General features: G+C 48.6%; 1 protein-coding gene across 6 annotated transcripts in view; it reads left to right on the top strand.

Moving 5' to 3' along the window:
• AMOT (angiomotin) overlaps nucleotides 1-25,607 on the top strand; it is a 60,006-nt gene that overhangs the window by 13,209 nt on the left and 21,190 nt on the right. For 3 of the 6 annotated variants that reach the window (XM_072042990.1, XM_072042988.1, XM_013095492.5), the window contains 5 exons: nucleotides 11,220-11,381; nucleotides 12,749-13,667; nucleotides 19,225-19,675; nucleotides 21,522-21,666; nucleotides 23,135-23,227. In XM_072042990.1, coding sequence (XP_071899091.1) covers nucleotides 12,796-13,667; nucleotides 19,225-19,675; nucleotides 21,522-21,666; nucleotides 23,135-23,227 — 1,561 coding nt within the window. In that variant the 5' untranslated portion in view covers nucleotides 11,220-11,381; nucleotides 12,749-12,795. Of the gene's footprint in view, nucleotides 1-5,788; nucleotides 6,307-8,498; nucleotides 8,617-11,205; nucleotides 11,382-12,748; nucleotides 13,668-19,224; nucleotides 19,676-21,521; nucleotides 21,667-23,134; nucleotides 23,228-25,607 lie in introns of those variants that run through there. The other 3 variants (XM_072042991.1, XM_072042992.1, XM_072042987.1) reach the window with 3 other exon arrangements.

Below are 25,607 nucleotides of genomic sequence, written 5' to 3'. Positions count from 1 at the left end.
CCAACACATATTTGAGTTTTGCTGGCTGGGCCATACACTGATAGCAGGGCTGATTATTCTACCTGCTTACGGTGACGCATGGCATCGGCTTGTGCTGTGAGCGTTGCAGAGTCAGTATTGCTCTTTCGCAAGGCAGGCTTGAGCGCCTCTGGACTAATGTATGGCCCGCTTTGTGCTGCAGAGCGCCACAGCGGGGCCACAAGGTTTTCATATGCCTGCAATAAGAATGTATAAAAAATCCCTGAAGTCTGTAATACAGCTCAAAGGGCAGCTGATTTAGATGTGCTTGAGTGTTAAGGTCAGGAGATCACATTCCACAGGTTGCTAGATGAAAGTTCTTGAAGAGGGTAGAGCATAAATATTTGATTCGTGTAGAAGGGATTGGTGCAAATCCTTTTGTCCCTGCTCCAAAGATATTTTATAGGCAAAGCACAGGGCAAAAAAAAAAAAAAAGAACCAAGAAAAACTTACAGCTGCTTTGTGCTGGAGGAAGTGGAATGGTAACACAGAGGATTGTTGTTGAATTCCACTGAAATTCCTCTCGGATACCCCATCTTCAATAACAGCGAAGAGAACTGATGTTTTTAAACGTAAAATGACTCATAATGCATGGGCTCTCGAAGTTGGGTTTAACATTGTATGCAAACATTGCCAGCTGGTGGGGATCTTTCTGGATAAATAAGAACTATATTTGTACAAGAAGGCTTGAAGGATATATTTCAGATGCATCCTGATTAGCATAAGCCATTCACTTTGTAGAAGAATAGCAAGAATCTCAGAAGTGGCGATAATTTAATAGTCCCCTTGTTCTCTTTCTTCTATCCTTCATCGGCAAACTGACCGATCTTTTTATTTGGGAAGAAGGTTGCGTTGCCTAACCGCCACATTTTCCCAATTGTGACGGTGAAACTGAGCACTTGCAACCCCCAAGTTCTCAAAACACAAACCCTTCTCCCTCTTCTATCCCTTCCTTTCATCTCCAGCTGAGTATAATGTAGGGCTGGTTTTGTGTGTGCTTGGTTTTATTTTGGAAGGAACACCATGCACTATTTAACTGTACAGCATCCAGCACAATGCTGTCTTGGTCCGTGGCTTGGACTCACTGTCACTGTAATGAATGACAAGCCAAAGTGCAATTTCAGCTCATTAAAGGCTTTCTGTTATTAACGTAGAGCGAAATCTGGTGTAGCTGTAGGTTGTTGCCCTGTCGGTGTATATCCAGAAATAAGTCTTTAATTCCAGAATTACCAACAGTCCCCGTGTATGTTAATGTGAAATCCTTTTAGCTGTGAATGAATCTATCTGCTCGTACCTCTCCTGGGGCAGGACTCCAGTCTGCAGTTCCTGCTTCATTCATCCTGACAGCTCCTAAAGAGCTGCAGAGCCGTAACCCTCTGCAAAGACAAAGCCCACAACGAGAAAGTCCCTACGTGGTAAGATTCACATTAAACTCACTAAAGCCTGGCTCCAAACACCTGTACATTATGAGACTGAGCAGGGCAAAATAGGGCGTACATGAGGCTCTGTGCTGAATTAGAAAACCGACCTTGTTCTTGGCAAAGGCTTCTTGGCTTATTAGACGTTCCCACGTTGGGGTGAAGTGCAAACGCTTTCTGAATTCAGGAAGATGCCTGTCTTTCCCCATCCAACTTTTGTTGCGCAGTCCCATATTTCAAGGTATTTCCAGACACTTGCTTTTGAAGAAGTCTCCTGAAAGGTTTCCGAACTGCGACAGCCTTGTGGATTTTTTTTTTCCCCTGCTATTGTGGGCGATACAGTGGAGTGGAATGTCCTTGGTTGCCAATGTTTGCTGCTAGGTATCCCCCTTCCATGGAGACCAAATGTTTATAATAGGGTGAGAACAGCCATTTGTGGGGGTTGGCAATACGGCTGAAGGCTCTCTTTCTCCTCTTCTCTCCACTGAAACACGAGGGAGGACTTGGATCTCTCGGGCCATCAGAGCAGTGTTCCAAGTGCCCATTGCCGGGGCTGTAAAGGTTCAGGAAGCACCCAAGGATTTGTCAAAATGCTTTAGCCCCTTGTGTTGAATCTGGGCCACAACCGAGTTCTGTAAGCTCGTTTTCTGCTTTTGGGAACCCGTTGCTCGTCTTGCTCTTTGATGTGTGTTTGTTTTCTAGATTGGACTTTTGTCTCCTGCTCTGCTCAATCTTCTCTTTGTACATGCCCATTTATCACATCGTAGGCTTTAAATCATTGTATGAGCGAGCAGGCACACGGCTGCCCTCGGAGTCCAGCCTGGCTGCAGGAGCTTCTCAGCTGTTAAACCCCGTTGGACAGGAGAGCAGATTCCCAACACCCGCAAGGCGGTGCCAGCCGCAGGAAGTCGCTGTACCGCAGCCTCCGCACCATGGCTGCGTCTTCAGCTCCTGCAAAAGTTTTTGGCTAGTGCTTGGACCAGATCTGAAGTTGTGTCCACGTGAAAGCATTGTACTGCATGGCAGGAGAGCTCCAAGTCAGCAAATATCCAGCTCTTGCATGTTGCTTGGCTCTCCCGAGTAGTCTTGAAATGTAATCTTCAAGGCAAAAGGAAATAAATCACAACAGCTTTGGAGAATGCTGGTGTGAAGGAGGCCCTAGGAGCGATGCATTTCTAAATATGCAGCATAATGCTTGTCTGCCTTGCCTATTACGCCTTCAGGTGAAAGGAGTTTTTCAGGGTTGCTGTAATTTGTATTTACTTAGACACTCAGACGTAATTTTCTAGCTAATGATATATTTGAAACTTATCTCTGTATAAATGGGCATGCAGGGCAAACCAGCCACCTGATTTCAGTGGGAGATGGAGTGAGGAATGAATGGGCGAGTGAACAGGAATAGGAGGATGAGAAGAAAGTCCTGAACAAAACAGAAAACTGAGCCCAAATTAAAAAAACAACGTGGAAGTTCTCAGAGCCCTCCGACCCTGTCCTCGGAGAGCAGCGGTTCCGTGCGAGTGCTCAGCTTAAGCAAGGGAAGGACGAGTGTTGGAGCCTCCTGCGAGGCTCAGGGGTCCTGGGTTGTGCTCGTGGATTTTAAGGGTGTCCGACGTGCTGTGCCTTGCTGGGAGCAGCTCCGCTACTGCTGGCCTAGTGCTGGGAAAGCAGGGGCTCTCTTTTAAGACTTAGTTCAAATGAAGAAAAGCGCCCTGATCTGATGAAACTGGTCTGATACAAATAAAAGCAAGGCCTTCAGTACAGCCCTTATATATCTGGTTGTAGACCGAGATTTTGCTGAGCAATTCTATTCTACGAATGCCTATGAATTACGCCAATTTAAGTTTTAGTTTAATTAATTAGCTTTCATAAGGCTCTCGTCTGCGTAGGAGCTGTGTCGCAGGAACTGTTGTTTGCTTTAAAAAGCTTTGTTTTTCTACACAACTTGGTTTTTTAACAGATTGCTTAACCTTTTAGGATTATTTACTGCAACCCCCAAGGAAAGTAATTCCACATTTCAGTGACTTTGTTCTCTTCAGGCTTTGGTGAACATTTCTTCCTCTTCTAATTTGGGCAGTTGTGTGTCCAGCTGAAGCGAATTGCACAGCTCCATGCTAGGACGAACCCGTGCTGTTGTAGGGCTTGGGAAAAACAGGGTGGGAAAACAACTCCCTGGTTTGGCATTTTTTTTTTTTTCTTAAAAAAGAAAAGAAACAAAACTAAAACCTCTTGTATATTTCTGGAGACACGGAACATAAAAGCACTGTGAGACAGCTCGCGGCGCTGTACGAGGATTTGGTAATCTGAAGTTTACCGAAATCATCACAGCCAAATGCTCACATGGGCTGCACCTAATCGCTGGTAGGTTAAAAAAAAACCACACCACTCTTTTACTGCAGAATGACAAAAGTTTAAGAGACCAAGAGCGATCACAGAGTCTATTCCACCCTTCCCTTGGGTAAGAGCAGAGGACTGTGGAGGGCAGGCAGAAAAACCCTCCCAAGGTGCCTGAAAATACCCGGTTTCTAGTGGTGGCTGCAGGTTGGGCATGGAGCACTCGGATCTTGTTTAAAAAGGAGCAAAATAATAAAAAAAACCCGCTGGCATCCATGGGGAGCAGCGTGGATTTACCACCTGGAGAACAACCAGTGCCTTTCTGATTTGGGAAGCAGGAGACAAGAGAACAAGTGGTGTGGGAAGCCCTGGGCCCCGTCCCAACCCGCTCCGATGGCATTTTGGAGGGATGGTGCCGTGGAGCATCGCAGAAGGCTGAAGGGGCGACCCAAGGCTCACGAGACATCGCTTGTGGGAGGCAGCCAGCCCCGAGGCAGCAGCCCAGCTTCCCCTTGTCTTAAGAGGTCGGGGTGCCAGCTTTTCCAGGCTCTGCGAGGCCCTGCGTCACGTCCCCTGCCCGTGAAAAAAGGAGAGCTCCGCGTGCAGCCTGCTGCTGCCATCGCCTTCAGCCCGGAGTGGTGCCAGGGACACCCCGAGTTGTTTTGGGGTGGCTTCTGCACCTTCAGCAAGGTTCATTGCGGCACATCTCTGCTTCCGTGGCGTAACATCCTGGTGTGCTCTTCGTTCCTAGCCCTGCACCATCAACACCCAAACGTGCATATGTCCTTCAGCAGGGGAATATGAGAGGGCTCCAGCTTCTTGTTACCCCAGCTGCTGGGGATACCTCGCAGGAGCATCTCCTCCAGCTGCACAAGATATTTAGAAAACTGCCCTGCCTCCTGCTTGCAGAGGTGCTGGGATGCCTGCACCCTCAGTCAAAGCCGTTTCGGCAGAATCTGTGCTTAAAATACTTGCTGCTTCAGTCATTATGGAAACTCCTCCTAGTCGTGATGAAGTTTATATTAGCAAGGACATAGTTTTGCTGGTATGGTTTACACAAGGCTTCCTGAGTAATATACCTAAACCCAATTATTTCCTGGTGTAGCCGCTTTAGAGTGGTTGCTGGAATAGTTGCAGTGAAAAAAATCAATTCCCCGAATGACATAGTTGTGGCAGCAGGAACATGGACGGAGCTGCGCTGAGACGAGCATCCTAATGCCTTCCTCCCAGTGTGGGGCTGAGGCTTAATTAATCATCTTACAAGTAATTAAAGGTTTTTTTACAAGGTGCACGTGAAAAACCCAGGTGGTTATGATAAAGAATGACACCAAAACCACTTGGAAAACATCCTTGCCTTCTAAAAATTTGGTGGTCTGGATCTCCTCTTGGGTTTTACTTTAAAAAAAAATAATGCAGATCCATGTTTTTAACCCGTGCTGCCTGACTTGGATCACAAAATGGGGTCGGGTTGTCTGAGCCCTGCAGTGGGGTTTGTTCTCTTTCTTGGGCTGTGGCATCTCCGAAAGAGCACTGCCAGGTCTGTGGGGATGAGTTCGCTGTTTTAGCTGGTTCCCTTTACAAAGAAAGGAAAAAAAAAGGAGCCTTGTGGAAAAGGAGGGCCCGTGGCCGACTCCTTGCCTTGCTCTGTGACTAGTCCCATTGAATTCTGTGCGACTGCTCTGTGCAACGAGAAGAGCTCCTCCTTATGAAAAAGGGCTTAAAATAGTTTAGATTGTGGTAATGCTGGAAAAAGCCAGAAAATTCCCTGCTAGCGTTAGGCCGTAGCGATTGCTTCCCTACACCCATCTCTGCCTGCAAGTTTTATTTGTGTCAACTTCTTATGCACATTTTCAGGACGCCGGGGCTGGCGGCGCGCTGCCTTAAGGTTTCAGCAGACCCCTCCAGCTGCCTGGGGAGTGGATCGCCCTTGTTTTTAGGACTTCAGCTTTTGGGCTCGGATTTTGACTTTATTTTTAATGCAGATGCCGATTGTAATCTTTTTTTTTTTTTTATCTCCTCAGCAATTAAAAGAGCCCGATGCTATCAGTAGGGACAAATGATGCACTGTCAACGTTCTGCTCCCTTCTGATAATGCACATGAAACTGGTTTGCATGTTTGAAGATTACATTTTCCTCTCACATGGTTTTCATTATCTGAGAGCCCCGAGGAGAGGCCTGGATTAAATCAGTGGAGGAATGGCGAAACCACACAATGCAATGAAAATGGTGCTGAGGCATACTTGGGATACTTGCGGGACAGGGGCTGCTGACGACAGAAGCAGGGCGCTGCCTGAGTGCTAGCAGCAGCAAGAAGCCGAGCTCTCTGAAAAGACAAAACAAAGCCCGATGCCGAATTCACGTTGCGGCTTGGGCTTACAGCAATTCCTGAATTCTGCGAGGATAATTACTGGAAATCTGTGAAGCTCGGAGCAGATGAATCTCGCTCGGTACGCGCTGGGAGGCAGCCCTCCGCAATGAGCCGTGGGGTGACTCGAACCGGATCGAGCTCACGCGGGTTTCTCGAGGCGGCGTCTGAGAGGTGAGAGCTGGGCCTTCGGGAGTGCAGAGCGCTCCTCTGGCTTGTGTTGGAGCCGGGGCTCCGTGAAACGTGCAGAAATCGCAGCACAGGCCCCCAGAGCTGTCTCTGCACAGATCTGTGCGTGTGCCTGCTGGTGCTGCCTAAAGCGAGCGGTGCAGTGCGTTGGGAGCAATGTCCCTCGGAGTAACGCTCTGGGGCTCGGTTCTGAGATGCTGTGGAGGAGCTTGAAATTCCAGAGCTTTCTCCCCAAAATGCCTGAAGTCTGGAAACGTTCCTGTTTATACCAGCCTCTGCAGGGCTGCCTTCTTTTTCTTTTTTCTTCTTTTTTTTTTTTTAATGCGCAATCTAAATTACGTTGGGTAAGCTTATAGGTACCTCCCTGGGAAGAACTTGGCACTTAGCAAGGGAGCAGGAATTCTGAGGTCTTCTGAGCTTTCCCTCGGAGCTGTTATTCAGAGGGCTGGGTTCTTCCCATGTTGCTGTCTTGACTTCTTGTTCGAAGCCAAGCAACTTGCTGCTTTTTCGTGCAGCCTGCCAGGCTTCCTCGGGCTTCTCTGTGCCCCATTCCTGGTACCGGGAGCCCTGCAGGACGGTCGGTGGCTCGTGGCACAGCTTCTTGGCCAAGGTGGGCTCGCTCAGAGCCACGGTGGATCCGCGGGTGTTGCGCTGGCCTCCCGCTGTGATTGCCAGGTGATGTCATCTCAGGGCTATGCGTATTATTTGCACCCCTCCGGGTGACATTGTTCTTGTTTTTAGTGAAAAGGAGGAAGTTTTTCTTGTTTGCCCGGTGACTCTGTCCCTCTGGTATGAAGATGAGTAACGCTGGCGCCGCTCCATGCACCTGCTCGGTGCCACCCTCCACGATCACCTGAGCCAGTCAGCAGATCCAGGCGAGCAGGGCCGGGATGCTCGAGCCAGGGGAGTGCTTATGGCTGGAGTCTGAAACCCACTTTGGTTGGGAGCAGGTGCCGGGGCACTGTCAGGATGCCGTACGCCTCGTGTGCCGCCTTGTGGCTTTGGGAGCTGGCGCCAGAGCTTGGGAACCTTTATCCTCATGGGCTGTCGCAGCGCCTGCTTCTCCTTCCCTCCTCCTTGGGTAGGGCTGGAAGGAATGGAGAGCGCTTAGCGATAGCCTGCACGACGCATTAAAGAATTTTTGGACCCCACCCTCGTGAGCCCAGTGCTCGCAGCCACTTCAAAGCCAGCGTGTGTGCAGAGCAGCTGTTTCCAGCCCTCTCACCGGCGCTCACACTGAGCCAATGGTGCAGGATCAGGCAGAGCGCAGGCTGGGCTCTGCACAGGCCGTGTAGCAGCGGCATGTTTCCATGAAGCTCCGGGTGACTCAGCATGTGAGCTGGGCTCTGCGATAGCCCCGGGGGTTCCCAGCCCGTCCTTGCTGTGCTGTCTCTGTTCTGTGTTCCCCTGCTCTACCGCAGCACGCAGGTATGTCTGGAGGTAACTCCGCACCTAAAAACCAACCTGAGACTTCAGCCAGCTGATAAGCATCCCATCACCTGTTGCCAACCAGGCTAAGTAATAATAGATACGTGTGTTTTAAAAAAAAAAAACAAAAACAAAACACAGAATTATGTAGCACAACCTTCAGGCCACTGCCTGACGAAGCTGCGTTTACCGAGCTTTGGCAACCTGTCGCTGGATCGCTCTGTGTGCGACCGACCCAAAACTTGGTAGCAAAACTGAAAGTGCTTAACTGTACTCCAGCCCTTCGGAGGCGGTGAACCTGTTCCCATCCCACCTGATGCGTAAGCTAATTAGCTTCTTGACTAAGCACTCATCCTGGGCAAGTATGCACAGGCTGCCCTCGCAGGGACTCTTGCATTCCTCCCGGTTTCACAAGCTGAAGAAAGATGCTTCTCTTCACTTGTGAAGTCGTTATTGCTCCACGCAGGTTAATTGAGCCCTAGCGTTATAGCCACTCATCAAGCAGTGGTGAGTAGCTCACTTGTCTAAGCTTGTTTATTTTTATAATGCTGCAGAATATTTGCATGCTGCACAGAAATGTGCTGCTTTGGTTCCTTGCAGCCTGGCGGTATTATCATTTTAAATTCTTCATGAATCTCTCTTCCTCATGAGGGGCTGGCGAGGCTCCAGCGCATAATTGCACGGTGTTGGAGACAGGAGCCTTGCTTGCTGCAGCTTTACACAATGCCCTGCGAACACGGCCCTTGTCTTCCTTACGTAGCGCTGGAGCTCCCTCCCCTTTACGTCCACCTGATCTCAGCATGGCTGCGTGCAGCACCTTGCAGTTCCTGGGTTAGTTCTGCCAGCTCTGGACTCGGGAACGTACAGGTACGATCTTACGAGAGACAATTTCAGGCTGGAGGTTAGGCTGAGGCGGTGAGATGATAGAGCCACGATGCCTGGGAACAATCTGCCTCATCTGTTCCGCCTGGGAAACGTACCTCACGGTGCTTCCTTGGGGCAGAATTGTTCTGAAGCTGAGTTTTCCACTTGGAAAGCAGGGTTTTTTGCTAGGCTTTGTGGTTACGAAGAATGCACTGTGCAGTGCAAAAGCCAGGACAGTTTCACAGAGTTTTTGGTAGTCTGAAATGAACCGAGTGCAGTTAACTATCCATCTTAATAGATTTAGGCTAAACCCCAAAAGATGTCTGTTTAAAATGTTTACAGAACCTGTTCCAATTTCCTTCCAGCTCTATCATAACAACTTTTCCAGTGCACCTCACTAATTTCAGTCTTTGGCACGCTGGAAACTGAAATTGCTGGAAGAGCCTAACACAAACAGAATTTGGTGTCCAAATAAATAACACATGGGCTACAGTACCGATTGTACTGTTCATTTTTTTGTCTTTCATTGCATAAAATAGTTCGACTAACTGGTTCTGCCATGAGTTCCCAGCTTGCCCAGAAAGCAGATTCCAGGAATGCTGCCACCCAAGTTAGTTGCACAAGATTTTCTTTGTTAATTAAAAAAAAAAAAAAAAGAAAAAAAGAAAAGGATAGAATAGGGAAAAAAAAAAAAAAAAGGCTTAATGGCTTAATGCTAACAGATTTCCAGTTGGGACAAAAGTCATCTTTGGGTGGAAAGGCAGCATCGTACTGAATATGTAAAGAAACTGGATTTGTTGCCCAGACTATCTCCATGTTGGACCTCCATCCACCTCTTGTTCTGGATTTCCAGGCTGATTCCTAGTTTGCCCCCCCACTCAGATGAGTTTATTCAGCCCTAGCAGATCCTTTCAGCGTGCCCCCCTGTTTTTAGATGGCAATGTGAGCGTGTGGGGCTGCGCGGTGGAGCTGGGTGTGTGAAATGGTTGCACGCAGCGTTGCCTCCTTGAACGTTTCAAGGAGTCAGGCGTGCACAGATTGAATTTGTCTGTGGAGAAAATCTTCGAGGCAGGATCTCAAGCTGGGATGTATCTTTGTATTAAAAAAAAAATAAACACACACACACCCCTTGCATTTTTCCAGTTGAGACAAAAGAAATCTTTGGGTGGAAAGGCAGCACCATATTGCATAATAAAAGCCTTTTTATGCTCTAATAAAAAGGGTTGCTCAGGGCAACTTTGTTTAAAAAAGAAAAGAAAAAGCGGAGTGGATGATAGTGGTGTGAGGGGTACGAGGAGTCCTCCTCTGCTGTTGTGCAACACTGGGGAAAGAAGCTAGAAACTGCTCTGGTTATCTGCTATCTTAATGCCTGCTTTAAAGGTTCTTTGCTGCATATTTGCTGGCAGCTGTTTTCAATATATCCCGCTCCAGCTAAGTCACCAGTTAAGAATTTGACATTAGATGTTTTTTTCAACCACCATCTTGAAGTACCACACCACACAACACAGCCTTGTTCCCTGCTCAGATATTGTTCATGTGCCTTGAAATTGCTGTTGACACCTCCGGTATTTAACGTGCAGATCGGAGATAACGTGTGCTGGGTGTGGATATGTGCCCTAACGAGGCAGAGACCAGCATCCCCGGCTGCGTTCCTTCGCCACATCTGCTCGTTTTGTTTTCTGCTACATTCCAGGAAAGTAACCTAAATGATCCATCCCAATCACTAGTTGTAATTTCACTATTTTTGTGCTTTTTACCCTTAAAACACAAGCGCACCATGGGCACACACAAGCACGCTCCCCTTCTTTTGCGTCGTTTGCCTTTTTCTTACACCTCCAGCAGTAGATTTAAGCTCTCGAATAACACACCGAACTGCACGTTTCCCTGTGTTCTCCTCATTCTCCCCTCAATGGTTAAAGTTTCTTTAGTGCTTTCTATTCTGAAAGGGAAAAGTAGCGTAATTAAAGAATGTTTGGGGAATTGGAGCTGGGCTCTGCAGTATGTTTCTGGCATATACTTTGGCAGTGTCCTTTTCTTTCCCTCGCTTTCCCAGTCAGTAAAATCAAGCTAATGCTCATATACTGATCATTCTCACAGTCATTTCCGAGGCATGATTCGTGGAAGTTAATAAAGTGCTTAACCATAGCACCTTTCAGCAAGGGCTTTCTGCTGATACAATTTGCGATATACACGTACAGTACCCCTGAAAAGGGAGCTGTAAGCACAGGGTATCATCATCTGTGCTGCAGCTTTCATTCTTAGCAAAAACAACCCCCAAAAAATCAACAAAAAAAAAAAAAACAACGACAATGGAGTTAAAGAATTAGAATTCACGGGTTTTAATCACTGTTTCACTAGGAGGCACAGATGGGACAGAGCATTACTTGGCAACATTTAATCTTGGAGCAGAAATTGTCATGATTAAAGCAGCAGCTGGAGTAGATTGTTAGGGACAGGGGAGTTCATTCATCCTAAAGGGATCAGAATTGCTGGGCTCTGGGAGAAAACGAGAAGCTACAAAAGGAATATATGAAATACGGGCCAAGGTTTGTTATTTCTAGGGTCTCGTCAGCCAATTAAAACGATGTTTTCAATGCTTTCCTCAGAATTACTTTGGAAGCGAGGAGAGCATCAAGTGATCTGGCCTGCTGAAGAGGACACTGAAGCCATCTCTGAGCGGAGATCTTGGACTTGCAGGAGGAAGGCTGTGTCCCCCCATGAGCCAGAACTGCTCCTCCTTACCCAGGAAGTCCAAGTGAAGGACATAGGTACGTGCCGCTTCGCCTGGGGGTTCAGAAGTATCACATTGCAGGGCCTGAATTCAAGGCTTGGTGAGGCAGCCTGGAAAGAGGGGGATTTTAACGTTCTTTTCATTAACGTTTGCAGAAGGTTTGTCTGCCTGACGCATCAAGGCCTTGTGGTACAGGGGTAGGCTCGTGGGGCAGGCTGTCTTGATGGAGGAAACGGGGTGACTGTGCAGACATGGAACAAAGCAGACCCTCCAGGTCTCCAGACCCCAGCGGTCAGTCCCTGGTTCTGCCACAGCACAAGCTGGTGTGAGCAAGCTGCCTCTTCCTAGGGGACAGAAAAATGGTGTCAGAATGAAGTGCTGGAATGCCAGCAGGAGCTTGTAAAGCATACTCTGTCCTGCGCTGTTCTAGCTCAAAAGTAGCTCTGCTTTTACTTAAGCGTCTCGGAGGTGCCATTCACTTCGAATATTTTGGCTCATGCAAGGCCAACGGGTATGAGTTTCCTCATCAAATTCCTGCCTCCACTGGGAGACGGAGTGAGGTATAATTGCTGTTGGTCACTGGTTGTTGAGTCTTTTCGTAAGATGTGCTTGGCACTGGCTCTTTGTGTTTCTCTCCTTGGTACGCCGTGTTTTTCCCTGTCACTTCCAAGTCTTTGCCTTAGATCAGACAACTCTTTTTCCTCCTCTCACATTTGCATGCATTCAGGTGATGACATATGTGTGAGGATTTGGTTGCCTTTGTGTAGTAGGAAGTCAGGCGTCCTCACTTGCACCAGTGCGTGGTATTTTCTGCAGCAGGGAGACGAGGAACTAATCTCTCCCTGGGTATTTATTAACTTGAAAAATCTGCTGGCTAACCAGGTATTCATACTTGCTTAAAATGTTCTAAACTGAGAGATTTCTTTGCTTCTGCAAACCATATCTCAGCAGAACTCTTCTTTTCCCCTGCTCTTCCTTAAAGCTGACAAATTGCTGATTTCACCCTTTTATCCTTGTCTGCCTTAAAATATGGGAAACGTATTTCACTGTTGGTAGCCCTAAGTGTAAAACAAACAGGGCTCAGGCATTTTTACCATCATCCTGTGAATTATAGGTCTCCTTTCAGCCTGAAAGCAGCCTTGCTGTCTGAGGTATTCAGCACGTATCTCTTCAGCTTGCAGTCGATTGATATTCCTATAAACTTGCGAGTCACCTTTCATCACCTTTTGAGGCTTTGCCCCCTAGCATGCAAGTCCTTCTTAGGTCGAAGGGCCTTGACGACCCCCATTGTTATGGGAACCTTTGGTAATCTAACCTGCCTTCTTTCTGTATTTCCAGCCATTGCTCTTAAACGTTGTCTGCTTGATCCACTCAGGCGCTAATAGCCGTGTCTCCTTTCCTTAGGTCAAGGGCAGCTTTTACATTCCACCCAAAAGGCACCACGGTTTGAGATGAGGAATTCAGAAGAGCAAGCAGCTACGACAGTTTTACAGCGCCTGCTGCAGGAGCAGCTCAGATACGGAAACCCAAATGACAACCGTAACCTCCTCGCCTTACACCAGCAAGCCACGGGAAATGCCCCCCCTTTCAACAGCAGCGGGAACCCAGCGCCGCAGAACGAGGGGCTGAGCTCCCAGGACCACCAGCTCGTGACTCATGCTGCCCGGCAGGAGCCCCAGGGCCAGGAGATCCAGGTGGACAACAGCATCATGGAGAAGCAGCTCTCCCCGCGGCTCCAGAACAGCGAAGACCTCCCCACCTACGAGGAAGCCAAAGTCCAGTCGCAGTACTTCAGGGGCCAGCCGCACGCCAGCGTCGGGGCAGCGTTTTACGTGACGGGGGTGACCAACCAAAAGATGAGGACTGAAGGGCGGCCCACGGTTCAGCGGGTGAGCCCGGGGAAGGTCCACCAGGACGAAGGACTGAAGGACCTCAAGCAAGGCCACGTCCGCTCCCTGAGCGAGAGGCTGATGCAGCTGTCCCTGGCCACCAGCGGTGTCAAGGCGCACGCGCCTGTCACGAGCGCGCCGCTCTCCCCCCTCTCCCCGCTCTCCCCTCAGCAGTCGAGCGACCCTTACAAAAATTCGGGCTCCAACGAGTTCTACAAGAACTCAGTGCAGCCCCCTTCCCAGCCCAGCATGAAGGGGATGGAGCAGCGGGGGCCTCCTCCGGAGTATCCCTACAAAAACGTGTCCACCCCATCCATGAACTGCAAAGCTCAGGACTCGGGGCATTTCTATAGCGAGCACCGCGTCAGCCAGCAGGGGAGATCCGACGGGCCTATGATGAGGTATCAGCATCCCCCTGAGTATGGGTCAGTCAGGTAAGCACGGTCCTAAAATGACAGCCCGATAAGGAAAGAACCTATAAAACAGCCCCCTGGCGCTCCTGGTTATCTTTCAGCAAAAATCCCCTCTCTATTGTGTGAAACTGCATCTTGTGTTCAGCTGCAGACGGTGTCTGGAAGGCCTGTGAGCTGTTTCATTGGCTTACCTAGAGAGGCCTGACACATTTCAGAGAAGAAAAAAACACAAAACCAAAGCAGAAAAAAGGCCAGTTCAGGTTTTCTGGCACAAGGAAGTTCAGTGCAGCTCCAGAGCCTTGCAGAAGGTTTGTAAAGGAAAAAAAAAAAAAAAAAAAAGCCAAAGTCGCAGTGCAATTCGTTTTAGGAGGTTGCAGTTACTTATTGCAATACTCGTGCTTTAATTACATCTGCCAAGAAAAAAGATATTTTGTTTTAGGTTTAAACTGCACCCAAATGCCATGTGGGAAAGGAGAAAGTGAACGAAAGCAGTAACGGTGAGGGGAATAAACATCACCGGAGCTTTTTTTAGGGTTTTCCAGAGTTTTCAGTGGACCGAAGCGTGGGAGTGGAGAGCGGTGTGTGCTTTGTGCCTCATCCCAGGCTTGCTGGCTTAGCTTTTGTTAATTTTCCTTGCATCATTTGAAATCCCAGCCTGTTCTGGTTTCCTCCAGATTAGAAGCTAGATTTGGCTAGAGCCGATGTCCACGTGGGTGAAGATGAAGCTTTGTCCAGGTGGGCTGAAAATCTTGGCTCTGCCTTCCTTGTTTCCTTATCTCAGCCCTGTCCTAGACCAGGGGGGGCTTCGGTGTGATGATTTTGGCCTGGCTTTGAAGCTGAAAGGGTAACACCGAGCAGCAGCAGGAGGGCATCGCTGCGTGAGTAAACGGTGAGCTCTGTGTGCGGTGCTGTGTGCGCTGGCTTGAGGGGAGCGGGAGGAAGAAACCAGGCTGCAGTTGGGCACGGAGGCTGAGCCGGGGGGAATTTGAGTCTGCTCAGAGCCGTCTTAGGCCTATGGGGAGCTATTTTCAGAGTTTGTCCACCATTGTTTGTGATCTGAAATGACTTCAGCAGCATACAAGCCTGATGAAAAGGCCCTTTGATCTGGCTAAATAAATAATAAAGAGGCCAGGAAGAGGGGAAGTAAAGGGTTTGTGGGGGGGTGGCAATGATTGTCGAGGCTCGTTGCAAATCTTTTTGAGAATTCAAAGGCCTCAAATCTTCTGCATGCAGGAAAGGAAACAGATCCTTAATGGTGCTGCTGCATCAGAAATACTCGGGGCATTAAATATAGCGAGGCTGAGACACAGCCTGCTTGCTGTGTAAGGGAGAGGTATTTGAAAACATGCCAGCAGCCAGCTCCTCTAGACAGGGTGATTTTTGTCTGTATGGGATGGATCCTGGCTGCCTCGAAAGAAAAGCAGGGGGAGGAGGAGAAAGGTTCAGCTGGCAAGGTTTCCAGTAGGGGAAGCAACCGAAATTTGTCTTCAAAGCACTGGGAATCTAATGAGGTTACTTTTTAACCTAAATAGCTGCGCCGAGAAGAGGTTTCCTTTGCAAGCAAATGCTGAAGCAGGGGAACAATTGCAAGGCTAATCCATAAATTACAGAGCAGTGGAGCAAGGGAAAGCAGCGAGTCCTCTATTCCCCTCCCTCTCCCACGGGCTTGGAGAGGAGCTGTCATCTGGACAAGAAACCTTCTGTGCTACCAAAGGTGCAGCTGGGTGATGGGGCAGGACTTTGAAGCCATCCAGCTTGCAGGAGGGCATATGCCTCACACCGGGCCGTGCGAGGGAGCCTCTTTGCAGCCTCTCCGGGGTGATGAAGCATTTTCAGGCACTCCAAGCTGCCCTGCGCTGTGGCCCTGGCCCTGCGTTTATCGGGATTAATTTGGATTGGGAAACGTGCGCGCATTTTTCCAAGCGTGTGTCAAGGAAACAAAGCCCCTTCTTTCTGCTGGGGAAGCCCCACCCTTCTCTGCGGGTTTTTCCCCTCATTGTTCGGGGGAATTTGAGGGTGACCTAACGATGCGGTTAAATAAAAACTCGTTGAGCAAGATAAACATTGGGGAATTCACAGCATTCTCATGCTTCACCCTCCCCGGGCTGGGAAAGGAATGGGCCGGGTGGTAAGTCTAAACCAGTCGGCAAACATTTTGCCTCACCTGCTCCTGGGCGGTGTAAGTTTGGGAACACATACATGTTCCTTACCAGGTTGGTTTAATGTAAATACCAGGCATGCCGGAGGCGTCTGCGCTCTTCTTTGGAAATTGTACAGTTCAGAAGAGGGCTGGCTGCGTGCGGAGCTCCAAAGCCCCTGCTCGCTGCCTAAAATCTGCCCCACAGCACCGGCGATGGAAGCAAACCTTCGGGTGCCAGAGGAAGAGCTGGGGAGAAGGGGCTGCCGCGGCGCAGAGGGAGCTGCCGGTGTCGGATCCCAGCACCATCCTGTGCTCAGAGCCCAAATCACCGAGCGCTTGCTGCGGGGATAAATCCCATGTTCGACAGGGAGGCCTGCAGAATGTGCCCCGTAATTAGTAAATCACCCGCGTGCCTCCGGGCTCCCGATGGCTGGGTTTGCTCACGGGGCTGCCCTTACGCCATATCCCCATCCCAAAAGCTGACGTGACCCCGGGAGCTGCGGAGCCATAAATCCCTGCTTGTGCTTGGCCCCAGCGCTGTGCTGCGTGCCAGGGGCCGTCAGGGAAGCGGAGATTCTTGTGTGATACTCTTCAGAATGAAGTGGCCCTTCAAGCTGTGCTATCAAGCTTAAACATTTCTAGGAATTATTGCAGGGGTGTGTTTTTTTTTATTTCTTTTTCTGTTTTTGAGGTTTTTACGTCTTTACAACGCTGAGGCAAATTGAAAGATATTGAGTAATTTTATCTTCCATGTATTTTAAGAGTCTGTCTGCGTTCTTGCCTGAAGTGGTTAGTTGGAAATAATTGGAATTACTGCTGCAGGGTTACCTGAGGACTGAGCTCACAGGGAGGAAAGCTCCTATCACCATTCTGTCAGCGGTTCTGGTAGGTGACCCCAACATACCTGAACATTTCGGAGCTTTAAAACCCTCCAGTAGTGCAGTTGGGTTCCTCTAGCTTTCTAAAGCCTCTGGGTCCCAGATCAGGTTACCAGAGAAATAAACTCCACGATTCTCTTGTTAATCTGAGGGATCTCTGAGCCAGCTCATGTGAGCCCATGAAATACATGTAAGTATTTTGGGAGACAAAACTGAAAGTCGCGGGGGTGCTGAAAAGTCCTTTGAACATGCACGGGGAAGTTTGCATACAGGATCTGAAAAGGTTTAGATGGCACCGAGGTTACTAGGAAATACCTATCTCGTATTCTTATTATATTTTTATTATTTTTCTTTCTATTATATTGATTTTCCAGCAAAACATGATCCCCAATTGGATGACCTTGTGTCACAGGGAATGCAGCAGCGTATGTGAGGCTTGGGAAGCTGCAGCGCAGCAGCACGAGAGGCTCCAGCCTCGTGTTGCAGCCTGAGCCCCCCCGCTGGTGGATTTTCAAGATGTGCGAGGCTTTGGGGGTGCGTGCCAAAATGCTGGGGCTCTTGGAAATGGATCCGGGTTAGCAATACTCGGTCATGACTTCCTAGAGCGCTCCTTTACCTTAAAAAATGTAAATATCAGGCATCTGCTGCTTTTCTTGCCCATTTTGGCATTCTCTTCACTGGGGCTCAAGTCCTGGGGAAACAGCAAGGTTCTGCCCGTGGGTCTCTGATGGTAATGGGGTGCCTTGAGTCAAACAGCTCGAGCTGGTAACGTTGGCACCCAAATAGGCCTTGTGAGGCTTCCAGTATTAGCACGCGGCCATCAGTGGAGTTGGTTCTCTCTGAATCACCGCTTCAGGTTGTTTCCAGACTCGGAGGGGGTATTTTGCACGTTCAGGATGGGGAAGGGTTGGGGTGATGTTTGTTTTGAGCTAGGAGGCAGACTGGCACCGTAACTATTTTGGTCTGACCTCTGCAGGTCATCGGAAATTAATTGTCACAGCAGAGTTGTTCCTTAATTGATTACAACAGCCAACACAGGAGCGTGACAGCCTGTAAAGAAAAAGCTTGAGGAGCTGGGGGGCTTCTGAAGATGCAGGGTTTCAACTTCGTGTGTACCCCGGGTGAGCTGAGGAAGTTTATCTCGGGTAGTTTCCAGCCCCTAGGTGATGCTGGGCAGGTCCTGTGGTGCCTTCCCTTCGCTGTGAGAACTGGCACAGAAAAGTAAGGAGCTCGGTGCAGTGATGAGTGGAGCTGACCTCCCAGGGAAGGAAGAACCAGGCTGCTAAGCTGAACGTGCCTGAGGAAATTAATTGCACCTCTTTCTTCTGCATGACCCTCGGGATCCCCACCCTGCATACAGTTGTTCCTGGGGAAACAGCTCCTGAAATGCTGCTGCTGACAGGGACCCTAGCAAGTAGCTGTGTTTCCCCTAAGTGGAGGCTAGATTTGTTTCCCCGTTAAGGAACGTGAGCGTCAGCTGGGAGGTTTCCAAGCACCTTCTCTGCTGTACAGCAGGGAAGATGAGGCACGGGACACACAGCACTGAAACAGTGAACCCTGCTCCGGCCTGGGAACCTCCAGCCTCCTGCGGGTGCTGGCAGCCAGATGTGAGTAGCGCAGGCGTTTCCTCTCTGGCCGGCTCCGAGGAGTTGGAGGAGTTGATGCGTTCGCTCTGCACAGCACAGGAAGGACGATGCCGAGTGCTTGCACATCGGCCCAGGAGCCCTTTGTGTAACCCTTCAGCTCCCAGTTCAGCTCCACGCTCACTGTTACTGCTCTGGCACGCTCCTAGCCCTCCTGGTGCGGTGGCAGAGCTGTGCCGGGGGCTCCTTTGTACATCCAGCACCCCCGGAGCGCAGCAGAGCGAGCCCCTAGGGTCCCTCCTGGGAATGCAGACGACCGTGGGGCTGTTGGAGGTTGAATGTCTTTGGGGGAGGAAGCAAAGCCTGCTTCCTGAGGTCATCCAAGCACGATAAAGCCACGCAATCTGCTAAGAAAAGTCTGCTCCTTGGCTAGCACAGTGGAGTGTAAGCTGGGGATCTCCAGAGATCAAACTCTCTCAATTGACCAGGCTGCAGCCTGTCGGGTGATAGTTAGGAGAACTTGTACCAGGGGTGCTAGCATGGTAACAGAGCTTAGCCAGTTCCTATAACTTTGTATCCTAATTGCAGAGGATTCATTGTTTTCTCCATGAGAGATCGCATGTTTCAGCGCGGAACAAAAGAACCCATTCCCAGCAGTCCTCAGTCGAGCTGTTTTATCCACAAAGCGTGGAAAAAAGTTACAAATAATTTTGGTCAGTGGTTGTTGCTGGAGTTTCTCTTGGTGTCTCTGTACAAAGTAGACCCATGAGGATGACCGTCATGTACTTAGTATTTGTTTCCTGGTAACTATTTGATTTTAAAACAGTTTTTAAACAAATGTTAAAAAAATAAACACGAGTTTTTTGTGTAGGAATACCTGTGGCTAGGAGCTACACGCATCGTCTCCTGCCGTCTCGGTTGGTTGACCCATCGCCTTCTGCATGACTTTGACAGAGCCTCTTCTCTCGGTTTTCCAGGCAGAACCCAGACGTGCAGCTGCAGCTACAACAGAGACCACCTCACCACCACAGTCCGACGTCGTCCTTGACGTCCTTGGGATCTTTGACCCTGCTCCAGTCTCCGCCGCCATCCAGGCTGTCCCCTTCCCAGCACCAGCAGCCCCTGACTCCGAGCCAGGGAGATCCTGGCCTCCTGCCACGGACCCAGCAGCCCTTCTTGTCAAACCAAGTGCATCAGGGAGATCTCTACCGACTATGCCAGCCTTTCCTGGGCCCGCAGCAGCAAGGCGATTCCTATTCCGTAATGTCCAGGGCTCAGCAGATACCTTCCCCGTACCAACAGATGCAAGTAGATCCTTTTTCCATAGTTTCCAGGGCCCAGCAAATGGTGGAAATCCTGTCAGAAGAGAACAGGTCGCTACGACAGGAGCTAGATGGGTGTTACGAGAAGGTGGCCCGGTTGCAGAAGGTGGGTATTCTCCTGGGTCTGGTGTCATCCATAATTGAGTGATCTCATCTGCAGTTGTTACACTGCTTGCTTAAGGCTTTGATTTATCGACTTTAGAGTCTTTTTTATGTAGATTGATTAGTTGTATCCTGTGCCTTTGGGGGCAGCAGCTTAACTTCATCAGAAGATAGAATCAAATCCTTCAGTTTAATTCTAACAGCTAATTGACCGTGCTTAAAAGAGCATCCTCATCAGCTGTCGCCAAGAGGCTGGCTGTTTGGCTTGCTTGATTAAAGCCAATGTTCCTATTTCCAGGATAGCAGCAGGCTTCCTTTCCCCATCAGTCTGAAAGAGTTTAGAGACCGTGGGCAGGGCTCGTCTGAATCAGCACGAGGAGGTGGTCGCTCAAGTAGGCAACAGGGGGCATGGCTGCCAAACTGGCTGGCAGGACAGTGCGAGGAAGTACTGCTGCTCTGGCTGTGTTAGAGGCGTTCGGGCTGCAGGGCTGAAACCAACAGTTCTGTCACTGAAGTCACGTAAAAACACCTCCCTTGATACCACACAACTTTCACGAAAACTGACTGTCCTCTTTTGGATCAAGCTGTTTGCCACCTTTGGCTTTATAAAAAGAGAGAAAAACGAACCAGTGATGATAAAGCCCTCCTCCCACACATTTAAAAAAAATAAAAAAAAATCCAGTGAGAGCCATCAGCAATAGGCATGTGTGTGGATATTTTCACCACAGCCTCATAGAAATAACTTCTTGATGAGCAGTGGCTTAAAGTCGTGCAGCAGGTCAGCCTTGCAGCGCCGTGCAGCTGTGAAGAGGCTGACGCTGCTTGCAGCTCAGGACTTCAGCGGCCTTGCAGTGCTCTTTGCACTGAGCAGTCTCCCGGGACAGAAAAATGTGTGGCTGATTAAAACGCTGGAGTTCAGATGACCAGTGTGGCTTCCCACGCTGATTTATTTCCTACGTTACCTCTTTCCAGGGACATATGTTCATTGTGTTGTATTTTTTTTGGAAGGTTCCTGGCCAGGAAATGCTTTAGAGAAATGTTTGACAGCTTCCTGATAATGAAAGAAGGATAAAAATGAGCTCCCCTCCATCCCCCAGTTGATGGCTTACCGATGGGGTTTGCCGTTACGTGCATCCACACTTCTGCAGTGCAAAACTGTGCCTGGCAAGGAGAGTCAGCAGTGAATCTCCTCCTGCTCCAGGTGATCCACTGCTTGCCTAAGCTCACACCAAGAAGCTTTATGCTGAAGGCTACTAGCAGGAAGGAGAGAAACTCCTTTCCTACAAATGTTCCCCCCACTGAAGGAAATTGAACATTTAAAAACACAACCAAATTGTGGGAGTGCAAGCAAAGAACATCAGGAGGTTTTGTTGTGAATTTTGGACCATAACAATTACACAGCTACCGGGTTCAGCAGCAGTGCAGGGGCTGACACTTGCATTTTTTAGCATAGTTTTGTTCACCTTTCTCATTTAGTTTTACTGACCCAACGCAGTATCACATTAGCTGCTTATCTCATTGTTTTTTGCCCAACTTGACCAAAGCAGTGCCCAGCTCAGTAAGGAACAGGAGGCATTTGCCTCCTTCGGTTCACTGTCTGTGCTCTGATCGTGTTGGAGAAATAGTGCTGGAGTCTGGAAGGAGAGCCCAGATCTTCGTTTCAGCCGTTGTTGTTCCTAATGTAAAAGGATCCCTCAGGAACTGAGATTCTGTCATTTTATTTGATATATAGGCGTAGGTGGATTTTATCTCAACAAAGAAAACAAGAGAAAGTAATCTCCTTTCTGAGGCTAAGTGAAAAGAATTGTTAGTGATAAAATAGTAAGCGCTTGTTTTCACTTTCACCGCAGCTGGAAACAGAAATTCAACAAGTTTCAGAGGCATACAAAAACCTGGAGAAGTCATCCTCGAAGCGGGATGCCCTGGAAAAGGCCATGAGAAACAAGCTGGAAGGAGAAATTCGTAGGCTTCATGATTTCAACAGGGATCTGAGAGGTAAATGAACCAAAACTTCTTTTCTTCACTGTGATCTTTTTACTGCTGTGCTTACTCACCAGTCCAGCGTGGTGCTGCAGGAGTGTTTGCTGAGACAGTTGGGATGTATTCAGTGCATTCAGGTATATTCAGTAGGCTGGGATTTTAAGTGCTTGCTGGGAGCGTGGAAAAGACATGTTTAGGAGCGTGCTGTTGTCTCTCATTCCCAGCCTGTTTCTCATTGAGGAGAAGCATGTGATAAGCCAAATACCATAAACCAGATGCAAGCCTGGAATTTTCTCGTCTTATATCCTAGACGCAATTTGTACAATTTGTTCAGTTTATACAAAAGGAGAGACCTTTTGCTGACTGCCTAATCCCACACCAGGCATGTTCACTTTATTTCCTGTCCAGTGACCCCTCTGCACTGACATACAAACTGCAGGCTGTCTGTTCTTCCTGAAGGCCTTGTCATTCCTTATCAATGCAGGCATCTGGTTTTTTGGATCCCCCTTTCTCTTGCAGAGATGTTGTTAGTGTCTGCTTCTTGCTAAGAGGCTGAGGGAGTGCGATGGCTGGTGAGGGAGGGCAGTGTCAAATAGTATTTGACCTGAACGTGGGTCAAAGTGTAAGCAGTAGTTTGAAAGGCAAAAACCATCTGCAAAGCTAGATATGTAAAAGTGTGTAATCAGTCTTTTAAAATGTACGTTTAATTTTTTATGAAAGCTGTCTGATTGTCCTGCGAGTCATCTGCTTTCTGTGCCCTGAGTCTCGTACTGTGCTCCCAGAAGCTGTTTTGCATCCAAGCAGTAAGGCCGTGCAGTGCTCGGTGCTATCAAGAAGGACAGCACACAAAGGCCTGCATTAAGTAATCTTACTCATAATAAAACACAGCATAAACATTTCATTTTTATTTTTATAGACCGATATAAATTTCTAGTAGCCTGCAGCAGCAGAACACTTAAGCTATCCCTGGAATTGTATGTTTTTCCCTGAAGTCAGGTCATTAGACAACAGCGATTTAATCTTCTAGCTATTAAGATTTAGTGGAGGATTATAAGGGAATCTTTTAATTGCATGGTGAGATTTATTTGGGTGGGAAAAATAAGTTTATGTGGAGAGGGTTCTGAAACCATTCTTAATAAAACTCGTGATACAAAGACTGAAATGTCTCCGCTTCTTACACTGAAGTCTGTGAGGAGTCTTAACATTTACAAAAATAGAAAAAAACAAACTTATAAATTATGTTATAATCGTTTAAAGTAATTTCTTTGGAACTCCAGTCTGTTCTGTCTCCTTGGGAATATTTTCTCAAGGACATAATTAGAAACATTTCAAAAGTGAGTGACAGCTGCTGGTAGGCTTTTGACTTTGGTCTGTGTAGAATGAGGAGATCCATTCCCCTAGCTTGCATGTCCTGTGCAGATGCGAGTTTAACGCTTAAAAGTTTTTGATTCTTCAGTGTTTCTTTTCTTGAACAATTCTGCAGAACGTATGGAGACAGCCAACAAGCAGCTTGCGGAGAAGGAATTTGAGGGTTCTGAAGACAATCGGAAAACCATCTCTCAACTCTTTGCACAAAGTGAGTTACGCAGTCGTTATGGGTCAGGAGAAGCGCTCCGGTCATCCTGGATAGGATAAAAATGAGCAGGGTGGCACGGTTCAGATCTGTCAGTTTTCTACTGGGACAGAAATCAGGGCAGTGGCAGTCCAACACTGGCAGTGGAGGAAGGAGGACACGTTCAGTAATTCTTTCTGTATGCATGTATGGTCCATCTGACAGCGTTTACTAGGGATTTTGGAGCAAACAGAGCGTGCAGTTGCATTATAAAATTAGTCTTTGCTTCATAATGTGTAGGATAATTTGAGCAACTGTTTTGCTCCCTGAGAGCTTTGGAATTAAACCTTTCCAGGCTGGCAGGAGTCCTGGCATGAGTTAGGGCCGGTGGGACTGGAACGCTGTAGGTCTCGTATCTCTTTCCTCTTTAATTTGCTGCTGCACTATCCAGTTCGGCACAAATAAGGGGGATTAATCCTGCCTGCAGTATGCTGTTCTGCGTAAGGTCATGAATTTTGTCTGCAGCCGTGGATTTATCACAGGGCAAACCGAAACGACAGATGTGAAATGCTGCTTTTCCTTTGTGCTAAAATGTCTTGAGGCTGACGGCAGCGAGCCAACTTTCCTCTCATCCCATAGCGTGCTCCGCCCTTCTGACAATGCTCGCTTTTCTCCAATTGTTATATAAAAAGGTAATGCAATAAAATTGCAAAAGAGAGATTTTTCTGTGATGTAACACGTACTGCTGCTGCTCTGACAAGTGCTGCTCTCCCTCTCTTGGGTTGCCTTCAGCTTATTCCTCGTGGCTTACGCTGCAAGCAGGTGGCTGCCAGGGGGTGAACCCAGCTCTCCTGGTGGCAGTGGGCGGTCTGGGAGCTCCGTCTGGCTTTTGAGATCCATAGATCTGCCCAGGGAGGTGGGGAGGCCAAAGCTCAGAAGCTCTAGGTGCCATTCTTACTTTTGGATGCACGTGGAAACCTTTGAGCTGCGTTTTGGCAGTCCCAGCATTTCTAGGGGGTGCCGCAGGCGCTTGTCAACGGAGCGGTACTCGTTTGGGGAAAAGTCTGGAGCAGAACCTCCAAAAGCCTGGCTGCAAGCAGTGACAGATTAACAAACAGCCTGCTGCTGCTGATTGATACCTTCTGGCGTAATGCCACCCTGCATCAGCCCTGCCCATCTTCTGCAATGCATTGTAACGTGCTGACGCTGGCAGCAGCTCATTTCCTGGGTGGAGGAGAAATGCTGGGACAGGAGAGATGGGGAAAAGAGCAGGCTGGGGGTGCCTCGAGCCTTTATCCCCGTGCCTTCTGTCAAAGGCTAGCTCGTGGCAGTGGGGGCTCGCCCTGCAGAGTTCAGAGGTGCTGTTGGTGGACGGGTTTCTTCTGCAACCTGCGTGTGGGCTGTGCTGATTCCCTAGCAGAAGGGAATCTTCAGCTGCTCCACGGTGCTAAAGCTTTGCTCTTGGCTCTCTGCTGGCAGAAGAAAGGGAATAATTGTGGTCCTGTAAATATAGCTATGCACATGCTTGCACAAACGGGCCTGTGTACTCCATATGCAGTCTGTCCTAACGCCCAGGATCTAGTTCCTGTTTTTCAAGCCTTCCACTCCTTGTCCTCATTCCTTTGTCGTGGGATATTAGTTTCTGGAATGCAGTTTCTCTGGTGTCATCAGTGCTGGGTGTAGATCACTTGAGGGAGTATTCTGTGGTTATGTATATCCAGTGAGTGTGTTAATGTTATCATTGTGGCTGGTTGGCTCGAGCTGGGAATGACAACATATGCAGAGGACATCAGCTCTGTGTTGTGGCTTTGCTTTACACCCTTCTGTGATAATTTCTGCAGTCCCCAGTTATTTTATCCTGTTTAGTTTTTTTTACGAAGGCAGTTAACCTGTTCCGTGAGCACAGAGCACAGCTGCTCCCACTAGATCTGACTCTCTCTGGAGAAGTTGTGCTTGGAGAGACTTTAAAGCATGGGGCAAAAAGCTTTCCTGAACTGCAGGTTTGCTTTGAGCAGCTGCAGAACAGATACAGGTGCCCGGGTCCCGGCCCAGAGGGTCGTTTTTAAGGGCAGCAGAGGAAGACCAAGGAATTTTACTGCTCTGTCCTTTGGTGAAACCGCCAGCCAAGTGGGACAAATGGGTGTTTGAGCAGGAGAGCAGTTACCCCAGGCAGAACAACCTTCCTGTTCGGAGGGTCAGTGTGAAGAAAAGGAGCACAGGTTTTTAGGCACAAAAGCTTGCTACCTCCCTTCCCCAACCTGGGACATTACGATCACCCAGTTTGTTTTCCAGGGCTGAAAGCTCAGAGGTGAAGAGGTGCCAAGCTTTGCAAACCGTCTGTATAATCAGAACAAATTACCTAACTGTACTGAGTGATGCACCTTCTCTCTTAGCACTGAGGCAT

This window comes from Anas platyrhynchos, chromosome 10 (assembly GCF_047663525.1).
Source record: "Anas platyrhynchos isolate ZD024472 breed Pekin duck chromosome 10, IASCAAS_PekinDuck_T2T, whole genome shotgun sequence".
NCBI lineage: Eukaryota > Metazoa > Chordata > Aves > Anseriformes > Anatidae > Anas > Anas platyrhynchos.
Note: the sequence above shows the minus strand (reverse complement) of the source record. Positions and strands in the feature narration are given on the sequence as shown.